Here is a 27,141-nt window from a genome sequence, read left to right on the forward strand (position 1 = left end):
TGCTGGGATAACTGGTCAACCACTTGTAAAAGAATGAAACTAGAACACTTTCTAACACCATACACAAAAATAAACTCAAAATGGATTAAAGATCTAAATGTAAGACCAGAAACTATAAAACTCCTAGAGGAGAACATAGGCAAAACACTCTCCGACATAAATCACAGCAAGATCCTCTATGACCCACCTCCCAGAATATTGGAAATAAAAGCAAAACTAAACAAATGGGACCTAATGAAACTTAAAAGCTTTTGCACTACAAAGGAAACTATAAGTAAGGTGAAAAGACAGCCCTCAGATTGGGAGAAAATAATAGCAAATGAAGAAACAGACAAAGGATTAATCTCAAAAATATACAAGCAACTCCTGCAGCTCAATTCCAGAAAAATAAATGACCCAATCAAAAAATGGGCCAGAGAACTAAACAGACATTTCTCCAAAGAAGACATACAGATGGCTAACAAACGCATGAAAAGGTGCTCAACATCACTCATTATTAGAGAAATGCAAATCAAAACCACAATGAGGTACCATTACACGCCAGTCAGGATGGCTGCTATCCAAAAGTCTACAAGCAATAAATGCTGGAGAGGCTGTGGAGAAAAAGGGAAGCCCTCTACAGTCTCTGTTGGCACTTGGTGGGAATGCAAACTAGTACAGCATATGGAAAACAGTGTGGAGATGTCCTTAAAAAAAAACTGGAAATAGAAACTGGCCATATGACCCAGCAATCCACTTCTGGCATACACACAGGGAAACCAGATCTGAAAAGAGACACATGCACCCCAATGTTCCATCGCACACTGTTTTATAGGAGCCAGGACATGGAAGCAACCTAGATGCCCATCAGCAGATGAATGGATAAGGGAGCTGTGGTACATATACACCATGGAATATTACTCAGCCGTCAAAAAGAATTCATTTGAATCAGTCCTAATGAGATGGATGAAACTGGAGCCCCTTATACAGAGTGAAGTAAGCCAGAAAGATAAAGAACATTACAGCATACTAACACATATATATGGAATTTAGAAAGATGGTAACGATAACCCTATATGCAAAACAGAAAAAGAGACACAGAAATACAGAACAGACTTTTGAACTCTGTGGGAGAAGGTGAGGGTGGGATGTTTCAAAAGAACAGCATGTATACTATCTATGGTGAAACAGATCACCAGCCCAGGTGGGATGCATGAGACAAGTGCTCAGGCCTGGTACAGTGGGAAGACCCAGAGGACTCGGGTGGAGAGGGAGGTGGGAGGGGGGATCGGGATGGGGAATAAGTGTAAATCTATGGCTGATTCATATCAATGTATGACAAAACCCACTGAAATGTTGTGAAGTAATTAGCCTCCAACTAATAAAAAAATTAAAAATAAAATAAAATAAAATAAAAGAGTAATAGTCTTTTTTTTTTTGCTTCCTTAGTTTTATTTATTTACTTTTTAATTTATTTATTTTAATTGGAAGATAATTACTTTACAATATTGTAGTGGTTTTGCTGTACATTGACATGAATCAGTCATGGGTGTACATGAAGAGTAGTAATCTTATGCTGAGGTGCTGAATCCAGTCTTGCATGATCACAAGGCTATTCATATCTGAGATATCAGTCTATGACCTGCAAACAAGTTGGCTACCTCTCTTGGCTAATACCAGGTGTCTTTCTAATTTTATCGGCATTTCTGTGAGTTTGTTTAGGATGAGGCGTTCTGTATGGCCTCAGGCTTCTGAATAGCAAGAACCAAAAGCTGCTCTAATTTTTAGGGATGAGTAAACTGAGGTTTATTGATGACCCAAGATTATTCAACTGGAAATTGTCAGAGCTAGGATTAAAACCTGTGCATGATCTGCTTCTTGTTGGCATTCTTCCTCCCTTTGGCTTTTATATGGTATTTGTGATAGTTAATTTTATGTATCAGCTTGACTGGGCCATGAGGTAACAAGATTGTTAGTCAGATATTCTGAGTATGTCTGGGTGGATGTTTGTGATGAGGTTAACATTTGAATTACTAGGAACAAAGCTAGTGGAGGTGATGGAATTCCAGCTGAGCTATTTCAGATCCTAAAAGATGATGCTGTGAAAGTGCTGCACTCAATATGCCAGCAAACTTGGAAAACTCAGCAGTGGCCACAGTACTAGAAAATGTCAGTTTTCATCCCAATCCCAAAGAAAGGCAATACCAAAGAATGTTCAAACTACTGCACAATTGTACTCATCTCACACGCTAGCGAAGTAATGCTCAAAATTCTCCAAGCTAGGCTTCAACAGTACATGAACTGAGAACTTCCAGATGTTCACTCTGGGTTTAGAAAAGGCAGAGAAAACACAGAGATCAAATTGCCAACATCTGTTGGATCATAGAAAAAGCAAGAGAGTTCCAGAAAAACATCTACTTCTGTTTTATTGACTATGCCTAAAACTTTGACTGTGTGGAACACAACAAACTGTGAAAAATTCTTCAAGAGATGTAAATACCAGACCACCTGACCTGCCTTCTGACAAACCTGTATGCAAGATAAGCAACAGTTAGAACTAGACATGAAACAACGGACTGGTTCCAAATTGGCAAGGAGCACATCAAGGCTGTATATTGTCACCCTGTTTATTTAACTTATATGCTGAGTACATCATGTGAAATGCTGGGCTGGATGAAGTACAAGCTGGAATCAATATTGCCAGGAGAAATATCAATAACCTCAGATTGGCAGATGACACCACCCTTATGGCAGAAAGTGAAGAGGAACTAAACAGCCTCTTGATGAAAGTGAAATAGAATGAAAAAGCTGGCTTAAAACTCAACATTGAAAAAAACTAAGATCATGGCACTGGTCCCATAACTTCATGGCAAATAGATGGGGAAACAATGGGAACAGTGACAGACTTTATTTTGGGGGACTCCAAAATCACTGCAGATGGTGAATGCAGCCATGAAATTAAAAGACACTTGCTCCTTGGAAGAAAAACTATGACTAACCTAGACAGCATTTTAAAAAGCAGAGACATTACTTTACGGACAAAGGTCCATCTAGTCAGGCTATGGTTTTTCCAGTAGTCATGTATGGATGTGAGAGTTGGATTCTAAAGAAAGCTGAGCACCAAAGAATTGATGCTTTTGAACTGTGGTGTTGGAGAAGACTCTTGAGAGTCCTTGAACTGCAATGAGATCCAACCAGTCCATACTAAAGGAAATCAGTCCTGAATATTCATTGAATGGACTGATGCTGAAGCTGAAGCTCTAATACTTTCATCTCTGATGCGAAGAACTGACTCGTTAAAAAAGACTCTGATGCTGGAAAGATTGAAGGCAGGAGAAGGGGATGACAGAGGATGAGACAGTTGGATGGCACCACCGACTCAATGGACATGAGTTTGAGCAAGCTTCAGGAGTTGGTGATGGACAGGGAAGCCTGGTGTGCTGCAGTCCATGGGGTTGCAAAGAGTTGGACATGACTGAATGACTAAACTGAACTAACATTTGAACTGGTCAACAGAATAAAACAGATTGCCCTCCCTAATGTGGGTGTGCTTTACCTAATCAACTGAAGACATGAGCAAGGGGGAACTCTGCCTGCTTGACTCCTTGAGCTGGAACATTGATTTCCTGCCCTCAGACTGGAACTTATACCATTGGCTGTCCTGGTTCTCTCAGTCAGGATGGAATGACTCACTGGCTCTCCCAGGTCTCCAGCTTACCAACTGCAGTTTTTTGGACTTTTCTGCTTCCATAAATACATGGGAGCCAGTTGTGTGTGTGTGTGTGTGTATTTTTTTCTACTATTGGTTCTGTTACTCTAGAGAACAACTAATACACTATTATACTGATTTTAAGTTTATGTGTTTATTAATTACTGAACCATTTGTTTTATTTCTAATTGTATGTTAGACACTAAGAGGACAGACTAGAGAAGAATGAGTTAAGACTACAAATTCTTTGAAGATGTTAGAGAAGTCACAGATACAGAAACCCATTTAGAAAATGTAAGTAAGAAAAGTAATAGAAGGCGAACTGTTCATGGCAGTTAACAATATAGAGAGAACAAGGGACATTATTGTACCCAGGGCAGCATTTCTCATTCAGCAGTGCTAGGCTTGTTCAATTGGTTCAGTGTCTGAAAATTGAGGTATTTTTTGTGGCACCCTATACTTCACTGTGAAGTTTTAATGCATTTATTTTCATCATTTTATCAGTAGAAACTATAGCTGGACTGTGTAAGCCATGTAATAGTCAAACCCGTGAATATGCATGCCCATGACAAAGCATGTTAAAGAAAGAGGCATGATTTGTTGTTATTTAGTCACTAAGTCATGTCTGACTCTTGAGATCTCATGGACTGTAGCCTGCCAGGTTCCTCTGTCCATGGGATTTCCCAGGCAAGAATACTGGAGTGGGTTGTCATTTCCTTCTGCAGGGGATCTTCCAGACAGAGGGACCAAACCCATGTCTCCTGCATTGGCAGGCAGATTCTTTACCACTGAGCCACCAGGGAAGCCCTAGAGGTATGATAAATGATGTCCATATTTCTTAGTTCATATTCATTTCTGTTATTACCTACTTGTGCTTGTCAGCATATGTGTGATAATAGGCACCCAAAGCATAGAAACTGTATGGGAAAAAATGGAACATTTAGAAAATATTCCATTAATTTTTCTGAAAATGGAGAAACATTATTTATAATCTAATTTTCAGGGAGATTATTGGGGGGGCTATTATTATGATATGTGCATATCACCACTGAATATATGATGTGCAAATTGTGTGACTTTTGGAATATAGATTTTTGCTTTTATTTTTCCTGAAAAAGCTGTTAGTTAGCTAAGTGAGTATGTTCAGTCTATATTTTTTTTCAGTTATCATGATATATTTGGGTACATTTACTGTGAATTTGGTGCTGAAGACACTTTGAAATTGCCTTATAGAAATTATCACTGTAGCTTAACTGGGCTACAGTTGAGTTTTATCTCAAGATAAAACAACTTTGGAAATTGCCTTAAGGATGATTTGCTGCATGGAATGGGAAGATGAGTGAATAAACTGAAAAAATATTATAGAAATCTAGAAACTCAACACCTGCAAAGTACACGATCTGTTCAGTATCTTTCTCAGCCTTGGTAATATATCCCAAGCCCTTCATTTTAGTATCCATGGCAATGAGATTTTTTTTGTCTTCCTAATCAGAACGTTTGTAAATTAAAATGTTGATTCACATTTGCTTTATAAGGATTCACTCGAGTTATAGAGAACTATTGGGGTTTGGGGAAAAGAAAGCAAGAACAAGCATTCTGGTTTCATGTTTTCTCTGCATGTGCAGAAATTTAATTATCAGGTCACTTCATTCTCAGCAGAGTAAATTACAGTCCTGGTCATTAATTTGTATGTAAATGCCACCATTGTAGGAAGACAACACAACGCTTGAGTACTATCAAGAGATGCCCTTGTAGGAGGCATACAAATTATCAGAGCTTAAAAGAATCGGGCAAGTAAATGGTTTAGCGCTTGCTCTCATTCAGGTGAACCCTGTTGCAATGATCAACATTGCAACTTAGAGTAATTATCAAGGCCAAGTGTTCAGAAAACATTTTTATTTGAGAGAGTCCAAAATAGTAAGAAATGAGGACCCAATGAGTACAAACATAGGTCTTGCTCAGAATACTACCTGGAGAGAAGACTTTTTGTGATCTCCGTAGTCAGACCTGGGCTTCCCTAGTGGCTCAGCTGGTAAAGAATCTGCCCGCAATGCGGGAGATCTGGGTTCAATCCCTGGGTTGGGGAGATACTCTGGAGAAGGGAATAGCTCCCCACTCCAGTCTTCTGGTCTGGAAAATTCCATGGACTGTATCAAAGAGTCAGACATGACTGAGTGACTTTCATTTTCAATACCTTAGTCAGACCTAATCACTCTCAATGATTTCATGTTGCTTCATTTCTTATCCTGGGTGAGTAGCCTGGAAGGGAAGAGAAATAAGCTTCAATGAAGCTATAGTAGCCTTGGATAGAGAACCATTCACTTGGGGTATTAACTAGCTTTACACATATCTGTCTAGAGATGCCAGGAAAACTGGGGTCTTATTTGGCAAACGCTTGGCTCATAGGAATGAACAGAGTGAGCTGAATGTGGCAGCAGGGGAATCCAGGCTGTGTCAGCATTATCTGTCTTCAGGGCTCTTTAGGTTTGACTTGAGTTAGTGGCTCCTGACTATTGCAAATAGGGTCTAGTAACTGGGGACACAGAGGAGTCAGACAAGAGTTAAATTGTGGCCTACATCTCAAGGTTTATCTAGGAACTCGAATATAAATCAGAAAGCCAGGAGAGTTTCCCAGGTGGACACAGCAGGGATCAGAGAGACATTCCATTTGGTGTGGTCCTCAGACTTCTCTCCTTGGGCTAGAGCACAAGGACAAGTTCTAGATTTCATTGGTTTTGAGTTTTCTCAACTGCACAGGAATGGCTGGGAATATTTGAGTTGATAAGGTAAGGACAGAACTTCAGTATCTTGCAGTGGGGGAGAGAGAGAAGGCTGCAATGGGAACCAGCTTTACTTCGATTCACATTTTAAAAGCTTTACCAAGGTGCAATTGATAAACCACACACATATACAGTGTACAGTTTGTCAATTTTGACATCCTGTGAAGCCATCAGAAGAAGCAAGAAAATGAACATTTATGTCACTCCGATAGTATCCTCATTCTCCTTTGTAATCCATTGTTCTCTGTTAATTCCCCCTTGCCACCCTGTAGGCAACCACTGATCTATTTTCTGACATAGTATCCTAGTTTAAATTTTCTAGAATAGTATATAAATGGAATTATATTATTTGTACTCTTTTGACTCTTTCCCTACTACTCTCAGCTTAATGTTTTTGAGATCCATCCATATTGTTGGAGGTATAAATAGTTCAGTCCTCTTGATTGCTTACTAGTATTCCATTGTATTGATTTGCCATAACTTGTTTATCCATTTACCTGTTGCTTAATGTATGGGTTGCTTCTAGATTCTGGCTTAGTTAGTTCAGTTCAGTCACTCAGTTGTGTCCAACTCTTTGTAATCCCATGGACTAGAGCACAACAAGCTTCCCTGTCCGTTACCAACTCCTGAAGCTTGCTCAAACTCATGTCCATCAAGTCGGTGATGCCATCCAACCATCTCATCCTCTGTCATCCCCTTCTCCTCCTGTCTTCAATCTTTCCCAGCATCGGGGTCTTTTCTAAAGAGTCAGTTCTTCACATCAGGTGGTCAAAGTACTGGAGTTTCAGCTTCAGCATCAGTCCATCCAATGAAAATTCAGGACTGATTTCATTTAGGACGGACTGGTTGGATCTCCTTGCAGTCCAAGGGACTCTCAAGAGTCTTTTCCACACCACAGTTCAAAAGCATCAATTCTTTGGTGCTCAGCCTTCTTTATGGTCTAACTCTCACATCCATACGTGACTACTGGAAAATCGATAGCTTTGACTAGGCGGATCTTTGTCTGTAAAGTAATGTCTCTGCTTTTGAATACGCTGTCTAGGTTTGTCACAGCTTTTCTTCCCAGGAGCAAGCGTCTTTTAATTTCATGGCTGCAGTCACCATCTGCAGTGATTTTGAAGCCCAAGAAAATAAAGTCTGTCATTGTTTCCATTGTTTCCCCATCTATTTGCCACGAAGTGATGGGACCGGATGCCATGATCTTAGTTTTTTTCAATGTTGAGTTTTAAGCCAGCTTTTTCACTCTCCTTTTTCACTTTCATCAAGAAGCTCTTTAGTTCCTCTTCAGTTTCTGGCATAAGGATGGTGTCATCTGTAAATCTGAGGTTATTGAGTTTTCTCCTGGCAATATTGATTCCAGCTTGCGCTTCATCCAGCCTGGCATTTTACATACTCTTCATGTAAGTTAAATAAGCAGGGTGACAATATACAGCCACGGCGTACTTGTTTCCCAGTTTGGAACCAGACTGTTGTTCCATGTCCGGTTCTAACTGTTGCCTCTTGACCTGCATACAGGTTTGTCAGGAGGCAGGTAAGGTGGTCTGGTAATTCCATCTCTTAAGGAATTTCCCACAGTTTGTTGTGCTCCACACAGTCAAAGGCTTTAGCATAGTCAATAAAGCAGAAGTAGATGTTTTTCTGGAACTCTCTTGCTTTTTCTATGATCCAACGGATGTTGGCAATTTGATCTCTGTGTTTCCTCTGCCTTTTCTAAACCCAGCTTGATCATCTCGAAGTTCTCGGTTCACACGTTGAAGCCTAGCTTGGAGAAGTTTGAGCCTTACTTTGCTAGCATGTGAGATGAGTGCAATTGTGCAATAGTTTGAACATTCTTTGCATTGCCTTTCTTTGGGATTGCCTAGTGGCTCAGTTGGTAGAGAATCTGCCTGCAATGCAGGAAACCTGGGTTCAATTCCTAGGTTGGGAAGATCCCCTGGAGAATGGAATGGCAGTGAGCTCCAATATTCTTGCCTGGAGAATTCCTTGGACACAGGAGCCTAGTGGGTACTGTCCATGGGGTTTCATAGAGTCAGACACAACTGAGCGACTAACACTTTCACTTTCACTCACATCTATACGTGACTACTGGAAAAACCATAGCTTTGACTATATGGACTTATATATCTTAGGGTTGCAAAAATTTCTATGTTTTTTCCTAGGAGTTTTGTAAAGTTTTGCAATTCAATCTATGATTAATTTTTATACCCACACACATAGTGTGAACTATAGGTTGATGTTCTAAAATATTAATTATATTCATTTTGCTCAAGCATACTTATTTGAAAGACTTCAATTTCCCCCATTAAGTTGTTTTGGAACCTTTGTTAAAAACAAAGGTTTTGTTTTGTTAAAACAAAAACAGTGGACCATATTTCCATACTCCTATTTCTGGACTGAATTCTGTTGATTAATTAGTTTACCTTTTTGCCACTATCAAATTGTTGATCAGTGTAGCTATAAGTCTTAAAAGCTTGTAGGTTGGAACTCCCTACAAAAAGTTTGTTCTTTTTAAAAATTATTTTGAATATTCTAAGTTCTTATGTTTCCTTATACACCTTAGAGTATGCTTGTCAAATTTTACAAAATGTCTGCTTGAATATTGATTTAGATTGCATTAAATCAATAGAATAATTTGGGAAAATTAATATCTTAGCAATGCTGAGTCTTCTCTATTTTTTCCTCAGGAATATTTTATTGCTTTTGGTATAGTAGTTTGGAATGCCTCCTGTTAAACTTTAGGATATAGGTATATAATTTTCTATATTTGTGACGTCTTTGTCAGCTTTTTTTCATTAGTATTATGCTGGCCTCATAAAATGGATTGAGAAATGCTCTCTTTTCCTCTGCTTTCTGTAAGGGTTGTGTAGATGTCGGTGTTATTTGACATTCATAGAACTCTGTACCTGAAAACTGCAGGATATTCTTTCTAAGTCCACATTATCACAGTGGACTGTATGTTAAGTCATACAAATCTATACACTTACTGATTTTTTTCTTAGTTCCTCTATCAACGAACTACTGAGAAGAGGGTGTCAAAATCTTTAGTTCTATTTTGAGTTTGTCTATTTCTCCTTTAAGCTCCATTAGTTTTTCCCTCATGTTTTGAAACCTTGTTAATAGTTTCATACACAGTTACAATTTTTATGTCTTCATGAGTTGATCATTTTATTGTTTTAAAGTATAATTCCTCTCTGGTAAAACTATTGTCTTGATGTTAATAGCTGCGTCAACTTCTTTATACTTATAGTTTGCATAACTTATTTTTAAAATCCTTTTGCTTTTAACTTGTCTCTGTATTTGTACTTATGGTCATTAAATAATTGGGTCTTGCTTTTTTATTCAGTTTGACAATCTTTACTTTCAAATGTGGTCTTTATCGCATTTGCATCTAATGTGTGGAAATTATTGGGTTTAAGTATATCATTTTGCTATTTGCTTTCTAATTGTTGCTTCTGATTTTCATCTTCTGTTGCTCTTACTAGTTTCTTTTTGTGTTAATCATCTATGTGCTTAGTGTTCAATTTAAATTCCTCTAAAATTTTAGCTATACATATTTGTATTTTCTTTTTTCATGGCTTTTCTAAGAATTGCACATGCATCCTTAGTTTATCACAGTCCACTTTGAGTTAGTATTGTACTGCTTTGTATTTACTCTTTGTTTTATATCACATTATACAACTTTGTGACAGAATAAATCACTTACTTCTCCTCTCCTTTGTGCTGTTGTTATCTCATGTTTTACTTTTCTACACTGTATCAACTCTCCACTTCCATGCAATAGTATATATTTTCTTCAGTTATCTTTCAGAAAAAGTAAAAGGAGAAAACATCCAATTTTTTGTTTTTATTACTCACATATTTACCATTGCTTTTCAATCCTTCCCATAGATCTGAGATTCAGTTTGTTGCCAGTTGCCTTTCTTTTGACAAACTTCCTCTAACATTTCTTGAAATGAAGATCTGATGAATACTCTTTTTATTTATACGAAAATGTGTCTATTTCACAGACTTTTTTGAAGGATGATTTCTCTGGATATAGGATTCAGTGTTGATGTTTTATTTTTTCTTTCAGCTCTTAAATGTATCATTTTGTTGTTTTCTGGCTTCCAATGTCTCTGAGAGATGACAGTTTTCTTTGTTTTGTTATTTTCTAGCATGCAAAGCATTTCTCTTTATCTTCTTGATTTCAAATATTTTGTTTTATCTTTGATTTTCAGTTAGTTGACAATGATTTGCCTCACTGCAGAACTTTCGAGCTAGATTATTAAAATGTTTGATTCTGTATGTTGATTTTTTCTGTATGTTTTTTTCAGCACATTTGGGTGATTCCCAGTTATTTTTTCAAATATTTTTCTTCCACATTTTTTGTTTTGTTTTTCCCTCCTTGAACTCCAGTTATACATATTTCAGACAACTAGATATGCTATCCTTATTCACTGAGGTTTTGTTTATTTTCTTTCCAAATTTTTTATGTTCTTCAGACTGATTACTTTTTATTGAGCTCCTTCAAAATTCATTGCCATCTCCAAACTGACTGAATTTTTTAACTTTGAGCATTCAATTTTAAGTTTGTTTAGTTTTTTGAATATTGTTTTCATTTCTCCACTGAAATTATCCTTATTTATGTTCATTATGATCACCCTTTCCTTTGATTCTTTGAACTTATACAATAGATACTTTAAAGATGTCTTCTGCATCCACAATCTGAGTCATCTTGAGGCTAGTTTCAGTTGAATGTTGTTTTTCCTTGGTGATTCACATTTTTCTTGTTTCTTTGTATGTCTAGTGACTTTTGATTGTATACTGGACATTGTGGATCAAATGTTGTAAAGATATTGGATTCTTTAATCTTCCTGTAAAGAGTATTGCTTTTCATTTTAGCCCAATTTCAACAGGGGAATTACTAGTTGATTCCTTTGAGTATAATGGTTTCTAGTTTGTCATGTTGGGCTTATTTCAGTTTTACTCAGTCTTATTTCTAGTGTTAGCCCTTCTAAAGTTTGAACAGAAAATCTAGAGTGTCTCCCAAGCTACTCTGCCTTGGCCAAATTCAAACTCCTAACTCAGACTCTGCTGAGACAGGCTTCAGACAAAATGTCTAATCAAATTTTTAGTCTTCTAGGTCTTACTTTTTCTAATTTTCTTGAATTTTTCCATATGTATACATAGTACAGATTTCAGCCAAATGCTTGAACTAAATTCATATGCAGATTTCGGAGCTCTCTCTCTCTCTGGGTCCCTCTTTTCTGGGATTTCCTTTTCCATGTCCAGTTGCTCTGGTTGCCCTGAATTCTGCCCTTTGACACCTCAGGTCAATAAGGCTTGTGATTTCTGCCTGAGTCCTTGATGCCCTGTGCCTCATAGACTTAGGAATACTTTTAGCAGATAAATAGTATAACCATGTAGTCATCCAGTAATGTTTTCTTCTTTAACAAATTAGATCTCCTCTCATTTCTATCTTCTGTTCACTCTCTATGCTTTCAGATCGTTTAATTTTTTTTCATGAATTTATAATTATTATTAGGTTAGTTCAAGTCATGTACTCTGCTGCTGGCATAATTAGCATCCTCAATATTGTAACTTTTTCCTAGTGCAGTGATCTGTATGTTACTCATAAAAATTTTTCCTTTTGACTAATTAATATTTAGCCATTACAAGTGCCATCTCTTTGTTCATATATGAAATGGAGTTGTCAAAACATCTCATACAAGGTGTAGGGTGACAAAACAAGTGTGCACAGGAGAACCAGGTTGTAATCCTTCCTCTGCCACTAACTATCTGCTTGACATATAGGTATGTGCCTTAAGTAGTCTCAGCCTTAGTGTCTATTCTGTAGAATGAGGGAGTTAGGTTATATCAATGTTTTTCAACCTTTAAAAAATGTCAGGACTTTTATTTTTTCCCAACAGAATCTTATAAAAATATAAACTGTATTAAAGCAAAACAGCCCTGATTGTTCAGGGTGTATAGCTCAGCCTGCTCAGTGCAACCACCCACATCTTTACTTTTACCGTGGGTGGCATTGAAGCTCCTTTGTGGAATCCCAGACTTCCACAGAGCATCGTCTGAAAAAAAAAAATCAAGGTTGATGATTTATATAAATCTTTTCCTATCCTGTTTGAGTTAAAAAATGACTGGATTATGCATCTAAAAATGTGGTCAGCTTTTTAAGGATCTGAGAGGGGTAGTTGTCGCCTTTGACCCTCCCTTGTGCTTTATTCACTTTAACCAACTTCTTGTTCTTATTTCTATCCTTATCCAACCACCCTGGGCAGACACTTGCTGTAGGTATTGAGAAATCTGGTATATTAGGGATTCTTGCAATTGTAGCTAAAATGAGCACTCAGGTACCGCACCACCGAGCACAACCCACCTCCGCCTGTCTCCAGGTCCCACCTATAAGATATGAGCAGTACTTCCCTCCACCTAATTGCTCCTATGTGGGCGGGAAGGAATTAAAAGGTTTGGATCTGCACTGATCATTTATAAAGTCCTTCTCCATCTGTAAAATAGCAGCAGACAGTCTTAAGAAATCCTCTTTGCACCACCAGTTGGTGGTTTTGTTGCCTTAAGAGAAACAACAAAATGAGCAGGTGTTGAGCACTGCCCACATCCAGACAGCACTGCCAAGTCTTACAGAGTGCTCCACCTCTAAACTTGGAAAAATGCATAGTGAGGGAAGGAAGCTGATACAACCCACATTGTCAGCTTAATTTTCTCTTATTCCTGCCCTTGTTTCTTTCATCCTTTCCCTGAAACAGTTGAGGAGTTTTCAAATCAGACCCTGAAAGAATAGGCATTCTTTCCTTTGCTTATAAATGGCAGGGCTTCCTAGATGGGTTTCCATATAAGGCACTGCTGTGATGAGGAGTAATAATAATAATCATTAACATTTTTTAGCATATCATATGCCAGGCATGCTTTGTTTTTTTTCTTCCCTTTCGTGATTTATCCCATTTAGCCCTATCAACAACTTTAAGATGTAAGGAATATCAAGATAAGGACACCGAAGTTCAGAAAGATTAAGGAACTTGCTTAGATCTCAGACCAGCAAATGGAAGGTCCCAGATTCATGCGGAGGCAGCTTGACTCCAGATTCTGCCTTCACTGATGTTAGACCTGGACAGGCAGCTTCTGTGGCACTGAGGCCCCACTTTCCTGTCTTTTAGTTGTGAAAGATGAAGATGGCATTTCCTCTACCTCTGTTTACAAGAAAAAATAAAAAAGATTCACTAAAAATCAAAGGGAGGAATATTCTGATTGCACTGCTATAGAGACTTGGTATTGATGGGTCTATAGATAACTTTTCTTAGTCAAAATCATGAACTTCCTGTCAGTGCAAGGAGCCCACAGTAGCAACTCAATAGTATGTGAACAGAGGGAAGGAGCTGGGTGGCCATGCGTCAGGAATATTGCAGATAAGTCTGACTTCTCTTTGGTGGTAGATTCTGAGGTGGTGTCTAAAATCTCTCCAAATTCTGTGATTGAGTGAAGTGAACAATCTCAACTTCAAGATGTGTCCACATACTTGGTATTTGTGCAACTTTTTCTCTGTTGTCTTAGCAAGCTAATTGGATGAAGAGGTAAAGATTTTAATACAAATTTCCATTTGTATTAAATATTATTTCCCAAGTGCTTAGCTTGAAAGAGGTTTGAACTTGGTATTTCTACTGTGTTTCAGAAAGTACTATCTTATGTCTGAAAATTAAGTGCCACAACTTAGACAAGACTTAGTGATTTTCAAAGATTTAAGTTGAATGAAATCCAGATCCACTCTTTAGTTGTTGACACAGACTCATTGCAAGGAAAGTAGCAGCTGGGATCTTTCAAAAAGGTAAGAGTCAAATTTTGAATTTGAGAAAATAACTGATTGGTGAGAGAACATGGAAAATAGTGTTGCAAAACCATTGACCTGGAAATCTGGAGACCTCCATTTGTCCCTAGCTTGATATACACTTTGCCTCTTTGGGTATTGGCTTCTCTTTGTGAAAATGAGGGAATAGATAAATGCTCATGAAAATCCTTTCTAACCCAACCTATGTGATTTTATATTCTTAGTGACCAAACATAGTTGTACAGATTTTGACCAGGATTTTTTTCCTTCAAGTAACAGATGATAGAGGGAGCATAATGTTGTCATAATAATATTGACATTGGAGCCAGACCACCTGGGTTTGAATCCTGGTTACAATGTTTATTAACTGTTATCACTGCAGCAAATTACTGACTTCATGATGCCTCAGTTTCCCCATTCATAGAATGGGGATAATAAAGTACTGATTTCATTGGGTTATTGTGAGGAGTAAATACGTTATCAGATGTAACTTTCTAGAATAGTGCCTGGCTCATGATCAATGCTGTATATGGGATTGCTTTTATTGTTATAATAGCACCACTATTGACTTCTGTTGCTACCAGTGGGTGTTTAGGAGGGATGACAGGCTTCATTTTTAGACAGAGAATTTCCTGAAATCCTTGAGGACTGAGGCTTAGAATAGCATGTGCAGTTGCATTTAGAATCCCATGAGGAGAATGGACCAGTTATACTGCAGCCTGGGTGCGTTCACTCTCACATAGGGTGACTCTTCTTCCCTCTGCTCTCTCTTCTCACAAAGGAAGCAATGTCCTGGCAGATTTCAGGGTGGAAATGGCAAAACCCCCTCTTGGCGCACTCTGAAAAGTAATCTAGATATGGCTCTAGTGTCCTGAGGCAATAATGTTTGATGATTTGTGCAGTGACCAAGAACAGAGGTTCTATGTTCAAGTCCCAGCTTTGTTACTTTGCTAAGTTTTTTGCCTAAGATAAGTTACTTAATCTCTCTATGCCTCTGTTTCCTGTCTCTAAAATGAGAGTAATAATAATTATCCCTACTTCATGGTGTTGCTGTGGTGATTAAATGGAATAATATATATGAAGTCCCCAGAAGATACCTGGCATATAGTCTATGTTTAGTTAATGGGAAACATTATAATTACTGTTATGATTATGCAACAGGGAAGAGTAATTTTAAATTTACGCTGGATCTATTTCTGTGACTTTAACCCTTTTTTGGTATTATAAGAATACATAAGGGTCTCCTCAGGGAGATAATCTGAGCCGCCCAATTGTGAAGGACTACAAGGAACTGAAACTAACACATTCCCCTGCCTGAGGCTTGCCATTCCAGGGGACATTTGCAAGGACTGAACAGTCTTTTTACTTTGTTTCTTCACCTCCCCCCAACCTCTGATCTATAAAGAACCTGGCAACCAGGCCCTGACCTGATAGCCTGCCAACTTCTTGGTCAGCCGACTCTCCGATTAGTCTCTTCCTTGCCTCAACACTTTGAGACTCGGATTCATTGGCCTGTCCTGCGGCGAGCAGAGCAAGCTTGGACTCGGTATGGTTATTATATTGAGTGAGGAGAATATGTGCTCTGTGGATGATCAGTGACTCACTGGGGAAAAAAATCAAGGATCCCATACTGGTAAATTAATGAATTCTCTTTCTTAATTTTATATACGAGGAAATACTTGTGGACTAACTCACTTAATTTGAAATTGATGACTTTTGACTATGAAAAGTTTTAATAGTAAAACAATAGTATACTATTAGTGATATTAGTCACATTTAATATAATTAATATATGTTAATATAATTAAGTATATTAATAGTATGTAATTTAATAGTAGTTCAGTTCAGTTGCTCAGTTGTGTCCGACTCTTAGTGATCCCATGGACTGCAGCATGCCAGGCTTCCCTGTCCATCACCAATTCCCAGAGCCTACTCAAACTCACATCCATTGAGTCGGTGATGCCATCTAACCATCTCATCCTCTGTTGTCCCCTTCTCCTCCTGCCTTCATCTTTCCCAGCATCAGGGTCTTTTCCAGTGAGTCAGTTCTTCACATCAGGTGGCTAGAGTATTGGAGCTTCAGCTTCAACGTCAGTCCTTCCAATGAACACCCAGGACTGATCTGCTTTAGGATGGACTGGTTGGATCTCCTTGCAGTCCAAGGGACTCTCAAGAGTCTTCTCCAACACCACAGTTCAAAAGCATCAATTCTTCAGTGCTCCGCTTTATTTATAGTCCAACTCTCGCATCCAGACATGACTACTGGAAAAACCATAGCTTGACCAGACAGGTCTTTGCTGGCAAAGTAATGTCTCTGCTTTTTAGTATGCTATCTAGGTTGGTCATAACTTTTCTTCCAAGGAGCAAGTGTCTTTTAATTTGATGGCTGCAGTTACCATCTTCAGTGATTTTGGAGCCCCCCAAAATAAAGTCTGTCACTGTTTCCATTGTTTCCCATCTATTTCCCATGAAGTGATGGGATTAGATGCCATGATCTTAGTTTTCTGAATGTTGAGCTTTAAGCCAACTTTTTCACTCTCCTCTTTCACTTTCATCAAGAGGCTCTTTAGTTTTTCTTGCATACCTGAGTTTATTGATATTTCTCCTGGCAATATTGATTCTAGCTTGTGCTTCATCTAGCTCAGCATTTCGCATGAGTACTCTGCATATAAGTTAAATAAACAGGATGACAATACGCAGCCTTGATGTACTCTTTCCGATTTGGAACCAGTCAGTTGTTCCATGTCCAGTTCTAACTGTTGCTTCTTGGCTTGCACACAGATTTCTCAGGAGGCAGGCCACATGGCCTGGTGTAGTAATACTAATGGAATACAAATGGCCTAGTAGTACGCATGGAATGGAATCTCAGAGTTGGAAAAAGTGCCAGTGGAGGTCTAATCCAACCACTTCTCCAGTGCGTATATCCCCCTGACTACCTCCCAGGTGTGTAGATGGCCCTATACTCTAAAGGTGGGGAGAGTTTACTTTTGGTCCTGTTAGTCTCTGGATCTCTTCCATATGTGATGGCCCATTCCATGCTAGGAACTATGCCTAGCACGCTGAGACGTGAGGAGCCTGTTCATTGTAATGGTGTTCTGTTGGGATGGTAATGAAATCTCTTCTAACACTTAGCTTTCTATGTCTTGCCATGGGTCTGGTCCCGGATAACAATAAAATTGAGTGAGCTGAAAACAATATGCTCTTAAGTCACTGGATCAGCTATTCCATAAAAGAGAGAAATAGATTGAATGTTGACACCTGTCAGGTAGAAAGTTTGGAGTTTGAGAATTTAGATATGGAAAAGACCTGGGAAATGATCCATACATTAGAAATGATCCACAAATGAAGAAACAGGATCAGAGAGGTTAAGAGTCTCAGCTGCAAAGAGTCAGCTTGCTAATATGAGCGAGCACAAAGAATAAGAGTTCTTTCTGCCACCTCTCTCCAATTCTCCAGCAGAGTGATTAGAAGTGTGGCCTCTAGAGACAGACTGCCTTGATTCAAATTTTGGTTCTACCCCCTCCTGGCAGTGTGATCTTCAGACAGTTGTAGACTTTTCTCTGCCTCAATTTTCATATGTGAAAGTTGGGAACAGCAATAGAGGTTTTGTGTGGATTAAATGAGATGTGTATAAGACACTTAGGACACTTCCTGGCACATGAAAGATATTCAATAAGTGTTTGTTATAATTGCTTCTGAAGAGCCTCAGGAAAATCAACTCTTAAGTCAGAGAGTAAATGTTTTGGCCAGGTGAGTGTTTTCAAGTATTTTCCCTCACTTAAAATATGGCTTTTAAATTTCTTCCTAGCTTCTAATTCTTAACTGATCTTCAGGACCCATCTGTCCTGTTAAGAGCTATACCCTTCCCTGGAACCACTGTGTGAGTTTTGGATGAAAAGAGGAAATCTTTAAATAATAATTCCATATTATTTATATTTCCAGTCCATATTCAGCAGATATTTACAGTGTCATCTGCCCTGTGCCTGACACAGAGATAGTGCCTGGAGGGATGCAGGGGTGGGTGGTCTTATGTGCTTCTTGGTCTCAGGGTGTGTACAAGTTAGATGGAAAGGTTGGCAGTTAAATAGGTAATTTCCTCCACAAAGCTGAAGGAAGCACTGGACAGGACTGGATAGAGAGTGATTTTACAGTACATGGAAAGAGCCTTAAATCCCTAAAGTTGATTTAAGGGATCAAGGAAGGACTCTCTGAAAGAAATGATGCCTCTGCTGAGACCTCAGTGAGCTAGATTCTTGGCTAGTTTAGATGGGGACTGGAGAAGAGTATTCCAGACACGGGATCATGTGTGAGTGTTGGGTGAGAGAAGGGCTCAGGCTTGAGAGAAAACACTGGGTATTCATCAATCTAGTCAACATTCAACAAGTGTTTAATTAAGTACTTACTCCTTAGCTGGCATTGTTTTACACACTATAGAGACATCAGATAATAAAACAGGTGATATCTTTATTTTCACGGAATTTATTGGGGAGAAGAAAGAAAAAATATTAAGTGCAGGGAACAGAATTCCTTCAGGTCAGTAACTCAGTCGTGTCCAACTCTTTGTGAGCCCGTGGACTGCAGCACGCCAGGCCTCCCTGTCCATCACCGACTCCCAGAGCCTACTCAAATTCATGTCCATCGCATCGGTGATGTCATCCAACCATCTCATCCTCTGTCGCCCCCTTCTCTTCTCGCCTTCAATCTTTACCAGCACCAGGGTCTTTTCCAATGAGTCGGTTCTTCGCATCAGGTGGCCAAAGTATTGGAGTTTCAGCTTCAGCATCAGTCCTTCCAATGAATGTTCAGGACTGATTTCCTTTAGGATGGAGTGATTGGATCTCCTTGCAGTCCAAGGGACTCTCAAGAGGCTTCTCTAACACCACAGTTCAAAAGTATCAATTCTTCAGCACTCAGCTTTCTTTATAGTCCAACTCTCGCATCCATACATGACTACTGGAAAACCCGTAGCTTTGACTAGGTTGACTTTTGTGGGTAAAGTAATGTCTCTGCTTTTTTAATATGCTGCCTAGGTAAGTCCACAGAGCTCCTTAAGGTAGAACAATCAGGGAAGTGTTTAGGATGAAGTCAAGCTGAGACCACAAAGTTGAGAGCAGCCAACCAGGTAAGCACCTGGGGAGGGAAGGTTTCTGGCAGAAGGAACAACATGGGCAAGGGCAGGGATGATCAGATGCTGCTGGAGAAATGAAGAGGACTGACCAGTGTGCTGGGGTGGGGGAAGCGGTACGAATGATTCAGAGTGTCTGGATTGGGTTGTTGGTGATGGAGAAAGGCATTGCTAGTACAAACTAGTTATTCATTATTTTTTAAGACACACACAATGTGGTGTCGCTTTTCAAATCTAGGAAGCTTTTGGAAGATCTCAGTAGCTAATATCTCTTTCCTGAAGTGGGTCTTCACTTTGTGTTTTAATAGCTGAGATGAGGCAAAGAGCATATTTTCATCACCACCGGCTAGAAATACACTTAAGATACATATGTGTCCAGATTGCTGGTCCTATTCCCAGTCGTGAGCACATGTCAGCAGCATCACGACTCAGCAGGCTGCCCAGCTCAACAAGAGGGCTCATTATGTTGGTTACAGGGTGCTGGGGGTGGGGCGTTGCATGGGGAAGGTGTTTTCTCTGAGCCCTAGCCCTGTAGTTCCAATTACCCTTCTGAGCTTTCTTTTCCTGTTTCATTCCTTTGGACTCAAAACTTGTGTTTCAAAAGTGCTTTAAATTCTTTCTACCCACCTTCGGTCTGCTTTGATCCAGATTAATTGGCCACTGTTTCTCTGGACTACCTGTCTCTGTTTTCTTGTGGGCCCCATAGAAGACTCATGGCTCTTGTTTGCTTCCAGTTAACAGGTTCGGAGATGATGAGGAGCTGTCCACATCTTCTGACAGTGATGAGGAGGTGATCAAACAATTTGAGATTTCCGTGTCCCGGTCCCAGAGTTTCTGCTCAGGAGCATCTGAGAAAGGAAAGCAGACAGGATTGGAGCATAAACCAAAACCCAGTCACCGTCTCTCCACCCACAAAGAAGACAGCACAGAAGTGTCCACCTGCAAAGGTATTCTTTGCATCAAACCTTTCCTTTATCTAGACCAGGTATGTCTAATGGTAAGAATGATTTTGAGTCACTGCACTGGCATCTGAGAGTCCAGAGAGGAGAGAAAAAAGAAAGGTGATGTCCAGAAGGTGGGACAGGGCCAAAGGGCTGCTTCAGACCTTCCAAGGAGCCTCATGCAGAGAGAATGGATCAGCAGTACCAAAGTCTTGATCCTGAATTGTGTAACCCCCTTCCTTCCTCATAGTTTATTGCTTTGTACATTTTGACAGCTAATGACTAGAATGGTGTTTTTCAAGGTTTATAAAATTTCATTCCCTTCTGACAAGTACAAAAATTTTACATACATGTCTCCTGATGTTGCACTTCTGTGCCTTTCCCCCCATTTGAAAATGTAGGATCCATTTTCCATATATCTATGTAACCCCAGGAGATTTTTGAAGCCTTACTTTTAATAGGTTGTATTATTAAAACAATAGGTATGTTTTACCTTCCAAATAAAAATAATGTGTTTTCATAATACTGAATAACCTTTTTCAAACAACATGTACCCCGCATGCTCTCCCTCATGCCCTGTAGTTTCTGGAGCCCAACCCGTATTATAATCCTGGGTGTGAGCAGGTCTCTTGGAACCCTCCATCTTCAGACTAAGCGTACTTTTCACAAAGGGAGAGGGGGACACTCAGGGCCGGGTGAGCACAGCCTGTGACTGTGAGTAGGACTTGTCAAGGGTCCTTGGCCCTGCCCACCAGGCATACAAAAGAACCTAGGGAAAGAACAGTACGATATTTATTAGTGCTTTCCACAGCAAAGGTCAGGCATCTCTCTATCTCTCTGACTTCTTTATGCCCAGAACCCTGAATGGCGTAGGACATTGGAACAGGGAACAGTCTGTGAAGTGTATCTGGTAAAAAAAAAAGTAAGCCAGAGAAAATGTCATACTGTCTACCATAGTGACCTGGTCTAAAATGACCTGGGTTCTCTAATCTTTTCCTTCTTTCCTCTGGGCCTGTGGTTCATCCAACCAATGGGATCATAGTTGGTCTTCCTTGTTTTTCAGCACTTACTAATAGGAAGACTTTTAAAAAGGAGAGCGTAGAACTGAGAGACGATAACAGAGAAGAAATTTCTGATTTGATGATATGGATGAAGTGGGCAAAAAATGAACAAAGGAGGCAGAAAGGAAAATCAACGAATGAGCCCTATTTTTTTAGAGGGAATATAATAATTTGCTGACCTAATGTAATTTTACTTATTGACATGGGCCACATAGCATTTTATTGCTCGTCTTTTTAGCCTAGGTAAGCCAAGAGATAAATGCTCAATGTAACCAAAGAATAGTAACAGTTGCCAGAGGCCCTCTGTAATCTCCTCACCCTCTCTCCTGTTTGCTTTTTCTCTGCTGTTAACAGCACAGCACTCTTCTCTCTCCACTGAGAGAGCAAATGTTAGCTAATGAAAGTTAATCGCAGTTGATCCCCTATGAGTAGCTTGTTTAATTCTAAAGCTAATGGCCCCATTTCCCAGAGGCCCAAGTGTCTAGATTTTGATTTATACAAATACGCTGTTCTGAGAGTTCTGACAAACACTGTAGCCCTCAACCTTCCTGGAATCAGCAGCAACTTTTGTCGTAACTGGTGTGATTCTGAGTTTTTTGACAGATGGTGATAGAAAGGCTACATTTTTCTCTACCGGAGGGTGGAATGAGTCTACACATTGAATGAATTACCTGTACATTTTGAAGAAAATCAGCAAGAGTTTTCATAAGAATGATTAACAGCATGCTAAATTTTAGGTTATCAAATGCCATGGAAATGTTAATGTAATTTTTATTGCATGATTTTTTTCTGTGTCATTTCTTTTTGTTCATTTTTAGATCATTGAATTTGTGTCAGCAGTAAAGAATAATGAAAAGATTAAGCATGCACCCCAGAGAGAATTTTTTTAATGCCTTTTCTCTATTTAGCTATTTTCCCCTCTACCTTAAACATGTTTTTCTAAGATCAAATTTGCATGCGTGCATGCAAAGTTGCTTCAGTTGTGTCTGACTCTTTGCAATCCTATGGACTGTAGCCCACCAGGCTCCTCAGTCCTTAGGATTCTCCAGGCAAGAATCCTGGAATGGATTGCCATGCCCTCCTCCAGGGGACCTTTCCCACCCAGGAGTAGAACCCGCATCTCTTATGTCTCCTGCATTGGCAGGTGGGTTCTTTACTACTAGTGCCACCTGGGAAGCCCCAAGATAAAATTTAACTGTAGACAGCTCTTTCACTTAAAGGGTGCATTCAGAATGTAGAACCAGTGAAATTCAAGGTCCAAACCCACTTAAAACCTTCTTCATATTCCAGCTAAGTTCTCTTGTCTCACAGATCTGACTTAGTGTTATTGTGAATTAGTTGTCACTGTATTCCTGATAATGTCAAAGGGGGCTTGGCCTAAGTGATCTGAATGAGGAGCTGTGCATGAGGTCTCTATGCTTGTAAGGTGGGCTACAGAATAATAGCCCACTTACTGGACTTTTTGTTTTGAGCAAAGCCTTATTTTTGTGTGTGAAATATTTAATTCTTAAGATGTTTCATAGTAGCTAATCATTACCTTCCTTGTGTCATTTAAAACAAGTCAATTATGCCCTGTTTTTGTGTGTGTGTGTGTGTGTATTTTAAGAGATTTGTTGCGAAGAATTGGCTTATGTGATTGTGGGAGCTCTGAAACCCACTGTTCAGAAGGAGAGGCTGAAACTCAGGAAGGAACTGAAGCTTCAGTCTATAGATGAAATTGCTCTCCTCCAGTAATGCCTCAGTTCTCCTCTTAAGGCCTTTCAAGGGACTGATTGTGTAGGATAATCCCCTCTACTGAAAGTCAACTTTAATTATAGCTACCAAATGCCTTCACAGCAACTCCTAAATTAGCGTTTGATTGAATAATTGAGGCCTATAGCCAAGCTGACACATAAAATTGACCATCACGAATGGTAGGCAAAAGTATAGGTGATAGTGGGAAGGGTCTTGTAGTAGAAAAGAAAGCATAAAAGCATAATAGGTTTACACCCCATCAAAGTGGGATATGGACTAAAAAATTTCCTCTCATAAAATAAATATGGTTGATGTGACACAATTATGCTCTATAATTTCTAAGAAGCCAGGATACATTTCTCGACAACAGGCAATTACTTTTCTGTGTTTAAGGTGACATGACCTTCTTTAGTTTAAAGCATGGGAAGATGCTTTATGTAACAGTGAATCACCCTTCCCCCTCCTTGCAACTTGACTTGTCCCCCAGATTTGCCTTTCTAATTCATTCCTTGCTTGTCTGTCAGGGAAAATGGTTTGTTACATTAATATAGTTCTTACGTTTTTCACTTATGAATAGCTTTTTAAGGCTTTAATGTAGCTTTTGAAAATTCCCTTATTACTGATCTAAGTATTATCACTGTGGGAGTTGAAGTCATGAGACAATTTTATGGGGGTAATTTCTTGGCAGAGTTAGATTTTGTGCTGAGATCCTGCTGGGCGCTACACACGTTGATGGATGACCCACTGTTTAATAGGACATTTTAGTGTTCGTGTATGTGAGGAATGGATGGGCTAATTAGAGCCTGAGAAGAAAATTCTGCTTTGTGTTATAGGATTTTGCAAATGGAATAACCCTTGTTCTGTCATTTTCTGGGTCTTTTTTTTTTTTTCTTCTGTGTGTGTGTTTGCCAGATAACTGAAAGTATGAATGTCAAGATTTTAGGTATCCTATGAGAGTGTTTCCAAGAGGCCTGAAGTGAATTATTAAGAAAAACAAGGCAGATGGAGAACTTCTCAATGGCTTGCCATAATTTGGCAAAATCCCAAATGAGGGGTTGGAATTCATGCCCTGAAAACCAACTCTTCCCCAAGATTTTTGTATCTGGTTTGCAGAGGGTGATGATGTGTTTTTAAGTTTATGTGTTTATGTAGGTGGGTCAAATATTGTCTGCTAAACCACTGTCCACACTGCTCCATATTGCTACACATCTGACTGTTTCAGGTATTTGTTATCTGCGTAGCCTTGAAAGCTACTTGAGATTTAATAAAATCCACTTTGAATCTGAAGGAGTCAGAGAAGATTCAGGAGTTGTCGGGACTTTGGATGGACAGGAAAGAAAGGAGAGGAGGAAGGGCTTGAAGACCGCTGTGAACAAAAATACACAACTGTTGTTTCCATGGAAAAGACTATGCAGTATATGGATGTTGCTTAGCAGCTTCAAGGACCTTATGTTCTAGCTCAGATTTTAAGACCAATGGTGGGAACAACTGCTATTATACAGTGTGTAAATAAGAGCTGAGCTTGTCATCCTCATGAATCTTGTCTATATCTCTAATTTTCCATCATCCTTGGAGTGGGGGACACTGGAGAAGAGTAGAGGCCAAAGAGATAAGACATCCTTGGCTAGTTTCTGGATGTGGGAGGCAATTTAGGGTGAAAACTATTGCTTAGGAAGAACAGGAAGACCCTGTCAATTTTTCCTTATTATCTGAGGGTAACCTGGGTGTCAAGGAAGAGGAAGGGGGTGAACAGGGTAAGGGAGTACCAAGAGAGAGGAGACACTAAGGGCTGAGAAAGACTCTGAGTCTAAATGAGTCAGGGAAGATTTGGGAGCTGTCGGGACTTCGGATGGACAAGAAGGAAAGGAGAAGAGCGAGGGCTTGAAGAATGCTGTGAACAAAAATATACAACTGGTGTTTTCATGGCCTGTGAGGCCACAGATGTCTACGAGTTTGGTGGTAGTACTGAATGGGCTTTGCTGGATGAGGTTGGATGGTTTGCTGGTGCTGGTTGGATGAGGCCAGACAGGTCAGCAAGGCTAATATTTATGGAAAGGCTGGTGGTTACTAGGCAGATATTATTTCACATGTCCACAGTGAATTTTTAATGGCTTTTCCCAATGACTCAGTGGATAAAGAATCTTCTTGCAGTGCAGGAGATTCAGGAGACTTGGGTTCGATCCCTGGGTGGAAAGATCCCCTGGAGGAGGAAATGGCAACCCACTCTAGTATTCTTGCCTGGAGAATTCCATGGACAGAGGAGCCTGGTGGGCTATAGTCCATGGGATTACAAAGAGTTGAACATGATTGAGTAAGCAAACACACATAGACAAGGAAACAAAGGTTAAGACAGTTCAAATATTGTTCAAGTTCTTAATGCAAAACTTGGATTTTAAACCCAGATCCTCTGAATCCAGGGGCTTCCCAGGTGGCACTAGTAGCACTAGTGGTAAAGAATCTGCCTGCCAATGCAAGAGATACAAGATGTGGGTTTGATCACTGGGTTCAGAAGATCCCCCGGAGGAGGAAATCACAACCCACTCCAGTATTCTTGCCTGGAAAATTCCATGGGCAGAGGAGGCTAGTGGGTTATAGTTCATGGAGTTGTGAAGAGTTGTATTTATTTTATCCTTCAAACATAGTGTACATCCTTTATGTTCATATTATCATAAAGCATTCAGTCTTCTTGTACCCTATATAATGAACTAATGGATTTTGATTTTATGGCCAATTTATCCAACATATAGATGAAAGTGTGTTTCAGCAGGTGTTATTTAATGATTGGAATAGTTGCTATTGCCCATTTTCTCTAGATGAAAAGATGAAACATGATAGTACATTTGAAAGAATTTCCTTTTTGCAAATTTAGGTTTGGATGGAGCCAGCCAACTGACTTATTCTGAGAATCTGTCTTATGGTGAAGATGATCCCATCTCTGCCCATTCACAGTCCCCTTGTGAGCTGGGGAACACCAGGCACCATGGTGGATCTCCTGGAGAGACCAGTGTGGTCCACAGCCTCAGCCGGCAGTCCACAGAGGGCAGCCTGGAGATGGAGACAGCTTTTAATAACCGGGGATTCGAAGATTCCTATGCTACTGACAGCTCCTCTGTGTGGAGTCCAGAGGCAAGTTGTTTGTTTTCCACTTTTTCCTGGCTTGAATATTGTCAGCTCCCTGGTTCATTGTTCCCCTTCCCCTCCCCGTTCCTCTCCTCCCTTTCTCCCCACCCTTCAAGAAGAAAATTTTTCCAAAAAGGAAGCATTGCCTTGAAAAAAAAACCACCTAAACAGCCTTTAATGGAAATATATTTTTTATTCGGATGACCAGATCCCAGCTCCTATGTGTGCCACTAAAAAAAATCATATGTAAGTGAAATCTATCAAAATGGAAAAATAAAAAGAAGCATTGGTGGCAGATTGAACCCAGCAACAATCAGGCTTCTTTTTTTATGTAAAGGAGTTTTTAGTTTTTTAAGGAGGCTGGATTATTTCCTTCATAGTTTCAATTAAATGGAGTATATACATATTTTTTATACCAAATCTTAAGTTATGAATTTTTGAATATGAGAATTATTTGGGAATGAAACAAAAAGCACAGTGCCCTGCAAATGAAATTATACAAGGTGTTATGATGAAGATCTTACAGTATGAACATATTTATTAGGTCCAAATTGAGCTGAAGTTCTAAGAGATGGCATTAGTCTGTCATGTCTCTCTGTCCATTGACTTTGCTTTTTGGGTAAATCTCTGATAAAACATACATTGCCTAATTTCTTTTCCAGCTGAAACTATTCCCAAATATGCCTAAACATCCAGAAGTGTGACTGGAGGATTGCCCAGATTCATGTTCATTGAGTCACTGATACTATCTAACCATCTCATCTCATCCTCTGCTGCTCTCTTCTCCTTTTGCCTTCAATCTTGGCCAGCATCAGGGTCTTTTCCAATGAGTCGGCTCTTGGCATCAGGACCAAAGTA

The 27,141-nt window shown here is 39.5% G+C and overlaps 1 protein-coding gene across 1 annotated transcript in view; it reads left to right on the forward strand.

The window, feature by feature from the left end:
• Nucleotides 1-27,141, forward strand: part of SYT16 (synaptotagmin 16) — a 277,720-nt gene that overhangs the window by 219,183 nt on the left and 31,396 nt on the right. The window contains exons 3-4 of the mRNA XM_043472245.1: nucleotides 20,162-20,374; nucleotides 26,033-26,289. Of these exons, the coding sequence (XP_043328180.1) occupies nucleotides 20,162-20,374; nucleotides 26,033-26,289 (470 nt within the window). The remainder of the gene's footprint in view (nucleotides 1-20,161; nucleotides 20,375-26,032; nucleotides 26,290-27,141) is intronic.

Source organism: Cervus canadensis, chromosome 6 (assembly GCF_019320065.1).
Source record: "Cervus canadensis isolate Bull #8, Minnesota chromosome 6, ASM1932006v1, whole genome shotgun sequence".
Taxonomy (NCBI): Eukaryota; Metazoa; Chordata; class Mammalia; order Artiodactyla; family Cervidae; genus Cervus; species Cervus canadensis.